This window comes from Mustela erminea, chromosome 20 (assembly GCF_009829155.1).
Source record: "Mustela erminea isolate mMusErm1 chromosome 20, mMusErm1.Pri, whole genome shotgun sequence".
Classification (NCBI taxonomy): Eukaryota; Metazoa; Chordata; class Mammalia; order Carnivora; family Mustelidae; genus Mustela; species Mustela erminea.
In genome coordinates this window covers 22620872-22636177 of record NC_045633.1, presented here as the reverse complement: position 1 = coordinate 22636177, position 15306 = coordinate 22620872, and the positions used below count along the sequence as shown (strand labels likewise).

The 15306-nt window shown below is 46.3% G+C and overlaps 2 protein-coding genes across 9 annotated transcripts in view; one reads left to right on the top strand and one right to left on the bottom strand.

The window, feature by feature from the left end:
• MEIOB (meiosis specific with OB-fold) overlaps positions 1-10134 on the bottom strand; it is a 30673-nt gene extending 20539 nt beyond the window's left edge. For 2 of the 8 annotated variants that reach the window (XM_032327260.1, XM_032327268.1), the window contains exons 1-5: positions 8547-9317; positions 7069-7145; positions 5200-5257; positions 3150-3281; positions 1152-1224 (exon numbers count right to left, since the gene is read on the bottom strand). In XM_032327260.1, the coding sequence (XP_032183151.1) occupies positions 1152-1224; positions 3150-3281; positions 5200-5257; positions 7069-7137 (332 nt within the window). In that variant the 5' untranslated portion in view covers positions 7138-7145; positions 8547-9317. The other 6 variants (XM_032327265.1, XM_032327263.1, XM_032327261.1 and 3 more) reach the window with 6 other exon arrangements.
• On the top strand, positions 8867-10625 carry LOC116581458 (proline-rich protein 36-like). The gene is made up of 3 exons (XM_032328634.1): positions 8867-8916; positions 8968-9965; positions 10213-10625. The coding sequence occupies exons 1-3, from the start codon at positions 8867-8869 to the stop codon at positions 10623-10625; spliced, it is 1461 nt and encodes a 486-aa protein (XP_032184525.1).
• Positions 10626-15306: the final 4681 nt, after the last annotated feature.

Here is a 15306-nt window from a genome sequence, read left to right as displayed (position 1 = left end):
CTCTCCCTCCATTCATTTATCCATTCATTTCATCAATATCTACCATGAGCTAGTATGTGCTAGAACCTAGTCTAGGCGCAGGGGATACAGTAGTGCAAGAGATGGACAAGACCTTTGATGTCATGGAGTTCACATGTGTGAGAGGCAGACACACAACTGATCAAATAATCTCAGAGAGGAGGTCTTGACGATAATAGGACAGGGCGACATCCTCGTGAGGAACTGCAAGGGTCACTACACAGAGAAAATGGAGAAAGCCTGAGGAGGTGACATTCAAGGTGACACATCAATGAGGAGAAGGAGCAAACATTCAAAGCAGATGAGAAGACTGTTCAGCACAGAGGGAGGGAGTGTGCAAAAGCTGATAGTGCAGAATGAGCCCTTGGTGTTTGCAGAGTGGAGTCTGCGCGGCTGCACAGAAATGAGACGTGGGGTCTGCTATGACATCAGAACAGTAGATGGGAAGGGGTCAAAATGGGTGCAGGTGTCATTGTAGTGGAGACTGCTGTGCCCACTCAGAGCCCTTTACCAGCATCCCCTTGCTCTAGAGAGATGCCCTCAGGAAGAAATGCCGGTGGTGGGGAGTGGGTGCCACGGGTAACTTGTGAATCCAGACCACAAACACCCGGTCCCTTCCTTTCAGAGGGTGCCACTCATGCTCCAGAGCTCCCTCTGGGGCCAGGCAGGCAGAGCCAAGCTCCTACCGAACCTGCCTCTCTGCTGTCCCCTGACATTACCCTTACAGGCTGCTCCAGAGAGTGCTCCCTCAACAGGCCACTTGCACAAAAATCTTCCTCTGGGCTCTGTCTCCAGTGAACCTGAACTAAGATAGGAAAGCGTGTAGGCAGAGTTTTACTTGGACGTGATACCTCTATAGGACTTCCAAGATTTACCTTTCTTTCTCATTGTTCAGCTTTAATGTGACTAGAGGCAAATTTCTCTAAATTGAGAATAAAAGTACTAAAAACAGCCATGTTTTCATGCAATCCTATATCAACGTAAATTGTTTGAGGAATAACAAAACTCCTAATTTTCAAATTGACACATATACCATCAGTGAGCTCTCTGCTACTGTCACACACAGACACAACAGCAGTCACTCAGCAGTCACTCCAACGCGAAGGCTGTAGGCTTTGTGCTGGATTATTTACCTGGGAGTTGCAGGGCTGAATTTTTCTTCTCTTTCTAATTCCTTTCTTTGAATCAAGGGATTTTCGATTATCACTGCAACAGAAGGAAAAGTAAGACGCTATTACAAAAAAGTAACTAGATACCTAAAAACAAGTATACATCACACCGAACGTTACAATGTTATTTCTAATTTCTGAGTCAGTGTAGCATACCCTTCACAGTCCTTTCCTTGTGTCATTGAGAAGAAATCCTGCGGTACAACCATCAATATGATCCCAGATGTCTTACGTTTTGTGTTTAAACTCCTACATAGGACCTGCATTAATATTGTTTTATTGATTAGTTACACTGAACATACTGTAATCTGGTTATGACCTGGCCTTCCATAGGACATAGACTTTAAATAAACTTCACCCAGTTCATGGCTGCCTTTGGAAACAATCGCCACAGGGCTAAAGAGCCAAGCACAACTCGGATCCTGATTTCCGCTCCACAACTTAACAGCTTATGACTGAACATTTTAAGGGTTCTGTTTTCTTAGGGTCTTGTTGGACCTTTTTGTGTCTGTTTTGCTGATTCCTCACACAACAACTCCATGATAACCCCTTTTTATGAATGGAAGAAATTGAAGCTCACAGAGGTTAAATAACTTTCTGGAGGTTTTATATCTAGAAACCAGTAGGGCTAGACTTACAGTTGTTCTGAATCAAAAATCTGTAATCTTTTCACACCAACACACCAAGGTCCTATTTAAATTTATAATTATTGTCAACCTTCTGCTTAAAGACCCCTTACTTCATTCATCCTCACAACCATTAACCTATAGTTTAATACCAAAATATAACTTTAGCTCTATATAACTAATGCACTGGCATTCCTCCAAGGAAAGTTTCTAATTGTACTGGGCCCTGTGGAGTTTACAAAGTTTTCTGCCTTCACAATCCATATGTTCAAGTACTTTATTATTCAGTTAGAGAGACACAATGTATAACCCTTCAACTTCATAATATGACGTAATAAATACACGAGTAAGTGCTAAGTGATGGAGACAGGTAATAGCTTGCCTAATTGTGCAGTTTTGGAGAGTAGTTTAATTCTGTGCATTACTCTTTCCCTTCTTTTTTCTCCCACGAAAGGGAGCTGGTATCGTGCTTTCCCATTACTTGTAGGAGGCGAGTGCTGCCATCCACTGAGGGACAACGACTTACACTTTATACCACACATACTACTTCCTTTAAGACCCACAGCATCTACAGGGTACTCAATCATTACTGAGGCCCAACAAAGTTAAGCAATTTTCTCAAAGCCATGATGTAAACAAATATTGGAAGTAAGATCTGAACCCACCTCTATGCATTTTCAAAGCCCTGGTTTTTTTTATATGACACTGTACAGAAGGACCCTGGGATGGGTAAAGGTTGCCAAAGATTTGCTATGTTGAAAGTAGAGCTTCTTTTTTTTTTAAGATTTTATTTATTTATCAGAGAGAGAGAAGGGGAGAGAGCGAGCACAGGCAGACAGAATGGCAGGCAGAGGCTGAGGGAAAAGCAGGCTCCCCGCTGAGCAAGGAGCCCGATGTGGGACTCGATCCCAGGACGCTGGGATCATGACCCGAGCTGAAGGCAGCTGCTTAACCAACTGAGCCACCCAGGCGTCCCGAAAGTAGAGCTTCTTAAACTCCTATTAAAAGTTCAAATTTTTCTTTTATCAAAAGCTACTTAGCAGCCTTACTATGGTTACTGAAAGATAAATGGTGACAGCAACAACAGGAATTGATGAAAACTGTAATCTGAAATAAACCAAAGATTGTAAAGCTACCTAGTAAAAATACATGACTATCACATTTATATGTTTCAAGTAATAAAATGCTAAAGGCTTGTGTTATGCTCTTAAAGCATGACTTGTTTCTTAGGAATTATGAATGATGTCTTACTTTGACTCCCTCAGTGTAGTTCCCACAAATATGTCACAGGAATAATACTGTAACAGAAACAGTTCAAGAACCAACTCCGACTTACCGCACTCTCCAACCCTAAAGCTGTCAGAAAGTGACCTGATGTAACCTTCGCTGCCCCAGGATGTCACATTGACAAAATGCGTTGGTGAGTCCCGAATGGTGAAACTGAAAGTGTATCTCTCTGATCCAATATCTAAGGGAAACCAATGCAAATGAAAACTTTTATCTTAGATTTGAACAAATATGATTATGATAACAAACATACTCAAACACATGGTGAAAATATTATTGCAATATAAATTCTAAGATAAGTCATGCTTGAGTCAATCTCCTAGCTGCCAGAGTAGATAACTCACCTCACTATTGATCCCTCTGTTCCCTTTCCCCAGTTATCTGCATATTTGGAGAGAAATGACAGCTTGAACCATACAGATTTTAGTTTAGATCTCCATTTCTCTCTGTTACAGTTTCAATTTTAAGTCATGCTTCAAATCTAAACTATTTCAAAACAGGGTGCCTGGGTGGTTCAGTGAGTTAAGCTCCTGCCTTTGGCTCAGGTCATGGACTCAGGGTTCTGGGATTGAGCCCCGCATAGGGCTATCTGCTCAGCAGGGAGCCTGATTCCCCCTGCCCCTGCCTGCCGCTCTGCCTACTTGTGATCTCTGTCAAATAAATAAATAAAATCTTTAAAAAAAAAAAAATTATTTCAAAACAAATAAATGTGTGCTAGTACATGGAGCCACTAGGGGTCAGCAGGTACATTTTTTTTCCAAAATAAAAATGTCCTTACTGTTTGTTCTTCATTAATTAAAAAAGTACACAACCTAACATACATATATAAATTATAGATACCTACCAAGCTGTAATTAGCATTTGCCTTTGGGGAGGGGACTAGGCTGGACAGAGCTGGGGGTTGAATTAAGAATTTCATTTTTCTATTCTATGCCCTTCTGCACTGTTTGAATGTTTTGCGAAAATGTAGTAACATGTGTATAATGGTTTTTTTTTTTAAGTCAGTAAGGATATCTTCTCGAGAAAAGGTGTTCTGTACATATAATCATAAAAAATACTCTAATACCACAGGAACCATGTATCTATCTGCACAATCTGTGAGGTGAAAGTTCTATTTCATTGTTGGGATTTCAGCAAACATTTCAAATACTGACAATTTCCTAATTTGTGTATTTTAAGTTATTCCTTTCAGAGTTTAGAAAAAAGATATATAGACTTTCTCAAACTATTCAAATGGTAATTATGATCTAATTAATCATGATGAAGTAAAGTAAAGGCATAAACAAATGTTTACATCAAATGTAATAATGGAATATTACATGAAATTAAAATTAAGGTACTGTCACTACACCATGAGACAAAAAACAGAGTCACAACTACTCAGGCAATTCAAACAAAATTCACGTCTTCTGCCAAAATCATTGTCTGACTGACTACAACTCTGACTCCTTCAAGCGCTTATACTGTAACCTTTCATAAGTAGTGCTGACGGTTTAAAAGCTATTGGTACTACAATGTTAGTTTTGGCCTTTTATATCTTATCATTGTGCGTCAACTATAAAAGTTTGAAAACTTGTTTTTAAACTTGATTTTAAAAATCTAATTTTAGTCTTAGATTGTTTCCATCATCCTAAAACTTTTATACAGTTCAAGCAACTCAAAGAGCCACTAAAGCCAGAGTTAACTGTATTTTCCACATATGGAAGATGAATTTCTCACTGGTTGTCTGGTTGATACCGCTGCTGTATTTCTCTCCTTCCAAGCTCCTCTACCATGACATATCCCTGCTTGAAAACCCTGTTCCTTAACATCTTTTGTCTTAGATTTAGTTGTGTATTTTTATCTCTTGGGCTGAAAGTGATCGTAAACAGTGGAGTCCTTACTAGGGTCAAACAGCCTTATACGTCATTAAAAATTATTTTAAGGTCCACACACATATGGCCTTAAATTGAGTACTTTACCATACAACAGAGCAATGAACACTGCTCTTAATTAAGGAGTTAAGCAGGAATGAGAAACTCAATCCCTTGAATACACTTTGTTGTAGTCATAAGCCACACTTGATGAAAAATGAAGCAAAGAGTTAAATAGAACTCAGCTTTTTCTGTCTGGAAAGCCTTTGACATCTGTTTTCCCAATAACTATACCAATTATTTTCTGAAAAACAAAAAGGTTATAGAAGACAAATATTAAACACAGATGTAGATGGTAAATTTAATTTCATGGACTTGTTATATTTTACTGCCTCTAACAAACATTTTTGACTAGGAGCCATTTAAATATATTTACTCCAGACAAACATCTAAAGAACTTCATAAATGTTCAACTCTACAAGGCAAAGTACAAAGTAATAAGACAACTAACTGCTATTACATACACAATCATTTAATACTTAGCATGTTTCTACTTTATTTTCAATCACTAGGGGGAGCACAGTAACCACCCTATGCTATCAGTTCTTACTGAATTCATTCAAAGCACATGTATATACAATTTAATTTGCCATGGTCTTCAGAGCTTTCTTTAATATAGGATTTTCTAACAATCCACATAAAATTGCTTAGCTTTTTAATCCAAACATGCTAAACAGTAATATGAATTGGATTGTAACAAAACTTGTACATCGCTCCCAACAAATCTAAACTCTAAAGTCCTAGATCTTGGGGCGCCTGGGTAACTCAGTGGGTTAAGCCTCTGCCTTCTGCTCAGGGGATCAAGCCCCACATCAGGATCTCTGCTCAGCAGGGAGCCTGCTTCCCTTCTTCTCTCTCTCTGCCTGCCTCTCTGCCTACTTGTGATTTCTATCTGTCAAATAAATAAATCTTTAAAAATATATATGTATATATATATATATATATGTGTGTGTGTGTTCGGGGGTGCCTGGGTGGCTCAGGGGGTTAAAGCCTCTGCCTTGGGCTCAGGTCATGATCCCAGGGTCCTGGGATCGAGCCCTGCATTGGGCTCTCTGCTCAGCAGGGAGCCTGCTTCCTCCTCTCTCTCTGCCTGCCTCTCTGGCTGCTTGTGATCTCTGTCTGTCAAATAAATAAATAAATAATCTTTTAAAAAAATATGTTCAAGCTCTTAAGACTATCACATCTTTAGCCGAGGTATTAATTAAATCTTACTAACATTTAGACATATTGCTGTTATTTCTTAAATTCCATATGCATGTGAATCTCACCAAATTTTGTTGGAAAAATTTAATGGAAATATTCAGCAAAGCTTTTAGCTGAAGAGGAAATTAATAACTTACTTTTTTTTCTGGGCCTCTATCAGAAAGACTTGGGCCCCCTATTTTTAACATTAATAAACTTTAATTGCATATCAAGGTTACATATAAATATAGCCCATATTAAGAAATCTGATTTATAAATGCCAAATGTAAACAACAGACTGCTTGGGGCAGTTCTTCACCTCATAAGATGATTCCACCTAGATTTTATTTGACTCATAAGTGTCTTGACATGTTTGAAATGATTGAATTCCCCTACAACTCTTGAGTAAAAAATGGGTTTTCACATAATATTTCAGAAATACATCTTTTGTGTACCTTTATGTTATATAAAGGAACATAGTGGCAAGTATTTAAGTCTATAAGTTATGTATAGTTTGATTAGAGAATAGATAGTGCTGAGCAAAAATGTTTTAATTTCACAATGCTAAGTTTGAGCTGTTGTTAAATATTTAATGAAAGTAATACAATTAAACTCTTGATCATTTTGAACAAATGCTAGTCATATCTACAAGGTCCTACTCTAGACAAAAGAGAAAGTAATTTTCAGTTAGCTGGCATAAAATCTAAGAAGCTTAGGGGTATCTAATATCAACAGTCATACTGATGGAATGAGTAGCTATATACTCATCAATTACAAGCATGTGTCACATGAACCAATAATGTTGATGTAATATAATATTCCACATAAAGTTTCTCTAGAGAATCACCAAACTGCTATATTATTAAAACTTACCAGATTAGCCATATTCGGATGCAGATCTGAAAGTGTGGTGAAGGTCTTTGATGCAAAGGAGTTTGCCATTCTTTAATCTACATTTTAGAAAATGTAAGTTTGATGAATAAATTAAATAACTGAAGTAACACATGAAAAATTCCAAGATTAAAAAAAAATCATCTGGGGGATTCCTGGGTGTTGGAGTCAGTTCAGAGTCGGACTGGTTTTGGCTCAGGTGGTGGTCTCAGGGTTGTAGGGTTAAGTCCCATGTAGGGTTCCTCACTGGGGGCAGAGTCTGCTTGGGACTCTTTCTCCCTCTCCCTCTGCCGCCCACCGTGTGCGCACACACACTCCCCGCCCCACACACAAAAAAAATAAATAAATAAACAAATCTTTAAAAATTATCTAGGAAAGCATCAGATATGTTACTCACCCTTAGGGAAAAGGTTTTATTATAACAGTGACGGGTAAGTACAGATCAAATCTGTAGAAAACATGGTTCAAAATGTCCTTTTACAGTTTTGAATGGTACAGTTAGGTTCCAATTTTTAACTTTTACTTCCCCAAAAATGTGTAAGTTAGCAATTTTTGTTTTTTACACTTCAGTATTTCTGATTCCAAGAGGCATCTTACGTGTAATGACATTTTAGTTTCAGTAAAACACAGAATGTGAGTTGTTGGGGTTTTTTGTTTTGTTTTTTATTTATTTATTTAGTTGACAGAGAGAAATCACAAGTAGACGGAGAGGCAGGCAGAGAGAGAGGAAGGGAAGCAGGCTCCCTGCTGAGCAGAGAGCCCGATGCGGGACTCGATCCCAGGACCCTGAGATCATGACCTGAGCCGAAGGCAGCGGCTTAACCCACTGACCCACCCAGGCGCCCCGGTTTTTTGTTTTTTTAAGATTGATTGATTTAGTCTGGGGGAGAGGGATGGAGGGAAAGGAAGAGAGTCTTAAGTAGGCTGCCCCAGCAGCACCTGTCATGACCCTGAGTTCACGACCAGAGTGAAAACCCCCGAGTCAGACATGACCGACGGCACCCCCCAGGGACCTCGCTAATCTAGCAGTTCCTGTGCACCCCGTAAATTTATAGTTTCAGGTGGGAGAAGATTCAACGGGACTTAAATATTTATTAGCGCAAAGCCTACTTCCAGAAATACAGCAAACCGTGGGGGGGGGGGTGCTGGGTGGCTCGGACGAGTGCTCAGTGGGGAGTCGGCTTGGGGCGCTCTCGTTCCCTCCCCCTCCACCCCGGCCCCTGCTGGAGCGCACGTGCCCTCTCCGTCTCTCAAATGGGTAAATCATAAGAAAAAACAAAAACAAAAACAAACAAACAACAACAAGAAAAGAAATACAGGGGCGCCTGGGTGGCTTGGTCAGTTAAGCTCCTGCCTCCCGCTCGGGTCAGGATCCCAGGGTCCCGGAACGGGCCCCCATCAGTCCCCGGCTCCGCCGGGAGCGCGCTCCCCGCTCTCGCCCCGCCCGCCGCTCCCGGTGCCTGCGCCCGCTCGCTCCATCAAACAAACTACAACAGCAACAACAGCCACGCTCGTCTCGGGTTACGCCGCGCGCGGGGATGGCAGTGATCTGAAGCCGCGTCCGGAGCAGCGCGGAGGCGGGCTCAGAGGGTCCCCGGGCGCCCGTCGGGGCTGTCTCGTGCCCGGAAGGCGCTCGACACCACAGGGGCGACACGGAAGCATCACACGGCGGCCAGCCCTCGGTACGGCCCCTGTCGGGGTTCCAGGCCGTGAACTGCCGGCTCCTCCAAACCCGCACACTGACGGTTTCCGTCACGCACAGCCCGGACAACATCACGCGATGGCGGCGCCGCGGGAGGGCTCTGAGGGGGCGCCGCGCCCGCGCTCTAGGTCTCCGAACCCCCTCACCCTGCTCCGGGCGTCCTCCTCGCGCCGTTAAAGGGCACCCCCGGGGCGTCCGCGGTTGCGCTGGGAGCGCGCGACTCGGTCCCGGGCGGCGAGCTCGAGCACCCCGGGTGTAGACAGCACCGGACAGAGACGCGGCTCACTCCCCCGAAGGAGCATCTCCAACAATCGCAGGAACCAGGCGTATGGCGGGGTGTGCCGTCCCCACAGCGCGGCGCTGGGGCCGCGGAGCGCGAGGACGAGGCGCGCGCGGCTGCCGGCTCTAACCCGGCACCCCGCCCGCGGCCCACACCGGCAGGTGCTCCCCCGGCCGGCGGCGGCAGCGGACCAAGGCCGAGCGCGCTCCCGGCACCGACGCCCCCACCCCTCGCGGGCCCCTCCCCCGCAGCTACGCACCAGGGCGCGCTCCTCGGCTCCCGGCCCGGCCCTGCTCTGCCCGCGGGGAGCACCGCCCGGCGTCCGCCGCTCTGCCGGGAGCTGCCTCCGTGCGCTCGACCGCGGCGGTCCCTGCCTCACACCCGCCCCGCCGGCCACGGCCCTCGTGGCCCGCCCCCGCGGAGCCGGGCGTCCCAGCGCCCCGGGACGAACCCCACTTCGGGACGCCGCGCCCCGTCACGGCAGCAAGGGAAAGAACAGCCGCGTGACCGGCTTCCCAACTCGACCCGCACCGCCAGCGCCACAGGACCCCTCGCGCGCCCGCGCCACAGAGAACGCGCCGCCCGGGCCGGGCAGTCACCTCAGCCGCCGTTCCTCGCGCCCGCCCGGCCTCGCGCTGCACAGCCACTCCGCAGCCCGCCGCGCTACCGTTAGCGCAGACCCCGCCCCCAGTCTGCCCCGCCCCTCGCCCCACCCTTCTCCCCGCCTCACCTCCGCGCTCCTCCCCACGCTCTGGCTCCGCCCCCGTCCTCACCGAGCCTTCCCCCGCCCCAACTTTGACCGCGCCTCACACTCCGATCCCGCCCCCAGCGCCCTTCGCCCCGCCTTCGCTCTGGCTCCGCCCCCACCCTCGACTTTCTCTGTGCCCCGACTCCGGCGTAGCCCCCTACTCTTCCCTACGGCCCACCTTGCGCCCCCAGTCTCGCCAGTCCTTCGTCCCTGGCTCTGTCCTCGCTCCACCCTTTGCTCTGCCTCACCCACCTCTCCGCCCTCGCCCCGACTCCGACTCTGCCTTCTCCCTGTCTTCGCTCTACCTATTGCCCCGCTCCACACGCCAACCCCGCCCTCTTCCCGCCCCACCCCACCGCCCCTCCTCTCTCCCCGCCCTTCACCCCGCCCCCCCAGATATATCCCCGCCCGCCCAGCTTTTACCTCCGCCCCTATCCCCGCCCCTCGCTCTGACTCCGCCCCTGAGGTCCCGCCCCTCAGAGGAGAAATTCGGAACATCAGAGCGGCAGCGGTCCCAGGCTCTTCCTTTCCCCGCCCGCCTGAGCATGAGGCCCAGACCCTCCGCGGTCCCGGGCGACCGGTGGGCCAGGTGTGCAGGGTCTCGCGTGGTGCGCGGCCCCGTGACTGCCCGCGGCTCCCGGAGCAAGGCCCCCCCACACCCCGAGGAGGGAGAGCCGCAGAGCCCGCTGGCCCGCGGGGGGGACGCTCCGTGGTTACAGGAGCGGAGAGGGACAGTGACCTGCGCCGGCTTGCCTGTGTCTCCTTACCGCCTCTGGGAAATCCTTTTAGTCGAAGGACTTAGAAATTAACCTGTGTCACTAGAGGACTGTCAGGGCCGGATGCGTCATGATCCAGCAGCTCTGTGCCCAGCTGCGTAGCATCACTCGGCACCACGGGGAAGCACGAACACCCTCAGTACTTAGCGTACAGTCATCTGCTGAAACAGAAATACAACCTCAGAGGCAGGTTTTATGCTCTCGTCCAAACACAGCTCTCACTCTTACTCTTTCGTTATTTTTTAACTCCCAAGTAATAATCAAAAGCCAAATAAAACGCTTGCATTCCTACCACTTCGAATTTAATAGAGAAAGATTTTCTAAAATTTTCCGTATTCCGTTCCAGTCTTTGTCTTCAAAAGAACATATCCCGATCTATCCAAAAGAATTAGCTGACATTTTAAGTCAATTTTTAAAGAGAGGAAAAAGATTTAAACATAGTTTGCATGCATTTCTTATTTGTACCTCAGTAGGGGAGTGATCTTTAAAAATTTTGTTGTAGTATTTTTTCATGTTTTAGTAAATTAATTTTTGCTAAAAGCTATTGAAGATTAAGCAAGCAGAATCAGCCTCCCTAGCACACAAAAGGCTTTTCATAAGAGGCAGCTTGGAAACACAAGCCTTAAGGAGCGGGCTGGTTTGATGTCAACCCTCTTGTTGCGAAAATAATTCATTTCTTCCATTTTTTATAGCCAGTCTGTGAACTTGGTCTGTTCTTAACAATAGAATTGACTTGTCGATACATTTTGGATGTGAAGAGAAACCAGAGCAGGAAAGCGTAGGCCTACGACTTGATGAAGTCAAGGGTGAATGCACAAAGGTCAGAGGTAAAATAGCTTGAGTGTCTGGCTAAAGAAATGGTATAAGGCTATACCTGTCACCTCCCCAGAGCATGCCAGCTGTCAGGCCACCTAAAAGCATGTCACAAAGGAATGACAGGAAAAATATATAGTAATTAACTTTACACTTACTAATCAGGAGGAAAAGACTGACAATCGTTTTAATGAAACACAAGACCACCTTTTATTTCTTTAATAATAAAGCAACTTTTCTGAAGTTAGTCCTGTGATTACAGTCTCCCTTTCAGGAGTGGAAATACTGCCTGATCAATTACTAGTCTCACTCTCCACTCCTGTCCGTCCAGGGGACCAGCCAGCAATTAAATAGATGGTAGCTCTGTTACCACTTACAGATATTTGTGTACATTTTTGCACAAGTTTATCTGGAGAAGAGGAGTGAGGTAACCCATGAGTGGGGCAGGAGGAACTAGATGGGGTTCAGGCGCGATACAAAGGGACTATCAGGGCAAACGAGAGGGAGAGAGAGAAGAGAGTGAAAGTGCATTTGGGGGGAGCTGGATTCAGGAAAGTTTGAAGAAGCAGCAGAAAAGAGAGAGTTCATGAAAAAAACAAAGCAGTAGCAACTGCGGAGAGGTCTGAGCCCCAGGAGCCCAAGAATGTTCTGGAAAATTCTGAGGACACTCCATGCAAACTGCTGAGACAGAATCGGCAGGCGGGGGGAGTATGTGTGGGAAGAACAGGTCCCTTCTCAAGTCTGGGTGCCAAGCTAGGAAGAACGTGTTCCACCAGCAAAGAGAGGAGAAACATTGGCACCTGCCTGGAAGCGATGGGAATCGAAGTGGGAAATCCCGGTGAAACAGGAGAGCCTACCAGAGCCGAGGTAGGCGCTGCTCTGTGGTAAGCCAAAGTGAGCCATGAGCGGGCTTGGAACCCTGTAGCATCTACAGTCCATAAACAGGAACACATCTGCTCCACGTGCCTGAAGTCCACTGGGCTGAAGACATCGTGCTGAGGGAGGAGACAGCAGGGGAGAAGACAGTCACCAGAGCACAACACACCTGTGGCTCTTGGAGCCAGCAGGCCGCACTCTAGCCACCCCCACTGGAAAGTTACTCATGTGACATTAGGAAGGGCCCACCTCTTTGGAGAGCTGTCCTGGCCACTCTTCATCACTGTTTCTATCAGACGTGTGTAACTGGTTCAAACCTTACTCGATCACTGCAGCATACCATTACCAGGGGCACTGCAGTGAATGCAGCCCAGTTCCAGCCGCGCATCTCCAGCCATCGGCAGGCGGTTCACACACTTGTGGGAGCCGAGTATCTAAAACCAAAGTCAGCCGCTCACCCCAGGCTGGCTGCTCCTGTCCCAGCTGTCGTAACCAGGCAGCTGGTAACCTGAGCACCCAGCTTCAAAGGTAGCCTTGAATTTGCATTTCTGTTCTGCTTTTATCTAACCAGATGTCAGGTTCTGTTTTTCCCTGGCACAACTCTGTCCTTGTCTCCCCGTATTTATTGCGCCCACCTTCATTAGGGCTCTGGTAGCATTATATCTGATGACACTTACCTCTCCCTGCTCCAGCCCATCCCGCATCCTCCTGCCAGACTGAGATTCTCACAGCTTCCTTCCATCACAGCTCTCCCCTGGTCAGGAACCTTCAATATGGCCTATCATAGAATGCACCTACGTTTTTCTGTAAGAGAGTATAAATTTAAAGGGCTCTGTGGGTCTCTTGAAATGACTCAGATCTACCCTTACAGTGAAAAAAAAAAAAACACCCACAGACAATACCGGGACAAATGGGTGTGTCTGGGTCCCAATAAAACTTTGTTTACAAAGCAAGCAGTGGGCCAAATTTGGCCTGTAAGCCACAGTTCGCAGACCCCTGGATTACAGCCTCAATTCTTTGGTTGGGCATTCATCACTTTCTAGAATTTGGGCTCTATTTAAAACCTTTGCCCTCTTTCCCACCATGTCTCTAAAAAACAATACCCATTTCCCCAAGACTTCTATGTAAGTCATATGTTTACGTCTAGAAATGAATTTCATGCACTGCAAGTGTACAAATGTTTTTAAAGATAAGTAACAGCTGGTGACCCTGTGACAGCGATGTCCTTATTTCCATCTCCTCCATTTCATCATCCATGACCCTCGCCACTTCATTAGTACTCCTAGAAAACATTTTCAAGAGCTTCCTCGACTGAAACCACTACACCACTTTGAATGACAGCAGCTCCTGGATTTGCCTGGAGTGGGGTCCACAACGACCCCAAGACGGAACACAGGTGCTGAGAAAGGCAGAGATTCCCATGTGTGACCCCCTGCTACCTCCCCTCTGGGTCTGGACCCCTGGCTGTGTTCTTCATTGGGTTTGATTACACGTTCAGTAATTTGCTCAGAACACGAAAGCTTATCCATCCTGTTCACCATTTTGCCACACACTAAAGGAAGGAACAGAAAACCCCGATGACAGAAGACACCTTACATTTTAAAATTATGACTCTGAGAAAAAGACCATAGATATTTCTCAATGTGCTGAATTCAATACGCATTCATGAGCGCTCTCTTATCTGAGCAGGTCTAACGCGCGCTTGTCTGAGACGAGAAAACACGTGGAGTTTGGGGAGGCTTACATGAACCATAGTAAAAGTCAAGCCATCTGGTCAAATTTCAGCTTTGCCCCTCATTAGCTGTGTCGATCAAAACTTTCTGAGCTTTGTTTTCCTTACCTGTCAGAGAAAAGGTTTGGACTGGTGCAGTAGGACAGAGATGAGCATGAAGGTACAAACCCTGGGACGGAAATGAAGGGGATTTATCTGGGTCTCTCTTGCTGTCTTCTGCACCAAAGCTTTTCGAAAGCTTGTTCTCAGGATGCTTTGCATGTGGCTGGTGCTTGCTGGCGTGAGGCCCTAGATCCTCAAAGGTCACGTAGTCATGACTAGTATCAGACTCTAATCTGTGGAAAATGGGAGGGCAGTCACTGGGCTGCGTGCAGGCTGCAGGGGGAGACGTGGGAGGACCAGCAGGTTTGCACTGTAGGGCTGCTTCCAGATCTAGCCTGAGACTGAATTTGCTTTATGACCTTAGAAGGGTGACTCAGCTCTGTATAAATCGTAAGTGAACATGACCCTCCCCTGCCTGGTTTTTACACCCCTGAGGGTCCTCCTAGCTGTATTTGACCCCAAAATGAAATGTTACTCAAGTTGGGTGCCTGGGTGGCTCAGTCATTATTAAGCTTTGGCCTTCGGCTCAGGTCATGATCCAAGTATCCTGAAATCGAGTCCCATGTCAGGCTCCCTGTTCCCCAGGAAGCCGACTTTTCCCTCACCCATTCCCCCTGCCTGTGTTCCTATGGTCTCTCTCTCTCTCTCTCTCTGTCAAACAAATAAATAAACGAAAACAATCGTTAAAAAAAAAAAAAAGGAAATGTCATTCAAGTTGTACAAGAGGATCTGTCACATGGCCCCTTTTATTGCTCTGAACAAATCACTGTTTTTTTCTTCACGTTTTAATGTGTACACATGGTGACTTCAGCTTCAAAAGGATAAAGGTTGAATTCCAGGACCCTTCACCTTTTTTTTTTTTTTTAAGATGTTATTTATTCATTTTTAGAAAGGAAGAGCCGGCAAGAGCAGGGGCAGGGGTGGAGGGGCAGACGGGGACGGAGAGAAAAATCTCGAGCAGACTCTGCACTAAGCTTGGAATCTAAGGCACGGCTCGATCTCAGGACCCTGAGATCACGACCTGAGAGAGCCTGATTGATGCCTAACCGCCTGAGCCCCCCGGGCGCCCCTAGGTCTGCATTCTTAAAGATAACAGTTGACTGGGTTGGATTATTTAAGGGTAGCTTATGATTTCAGACAATACTTGTATCAGTTTTCCCACTCGGGTTTAGAACAGAAGCACTGGGAAGC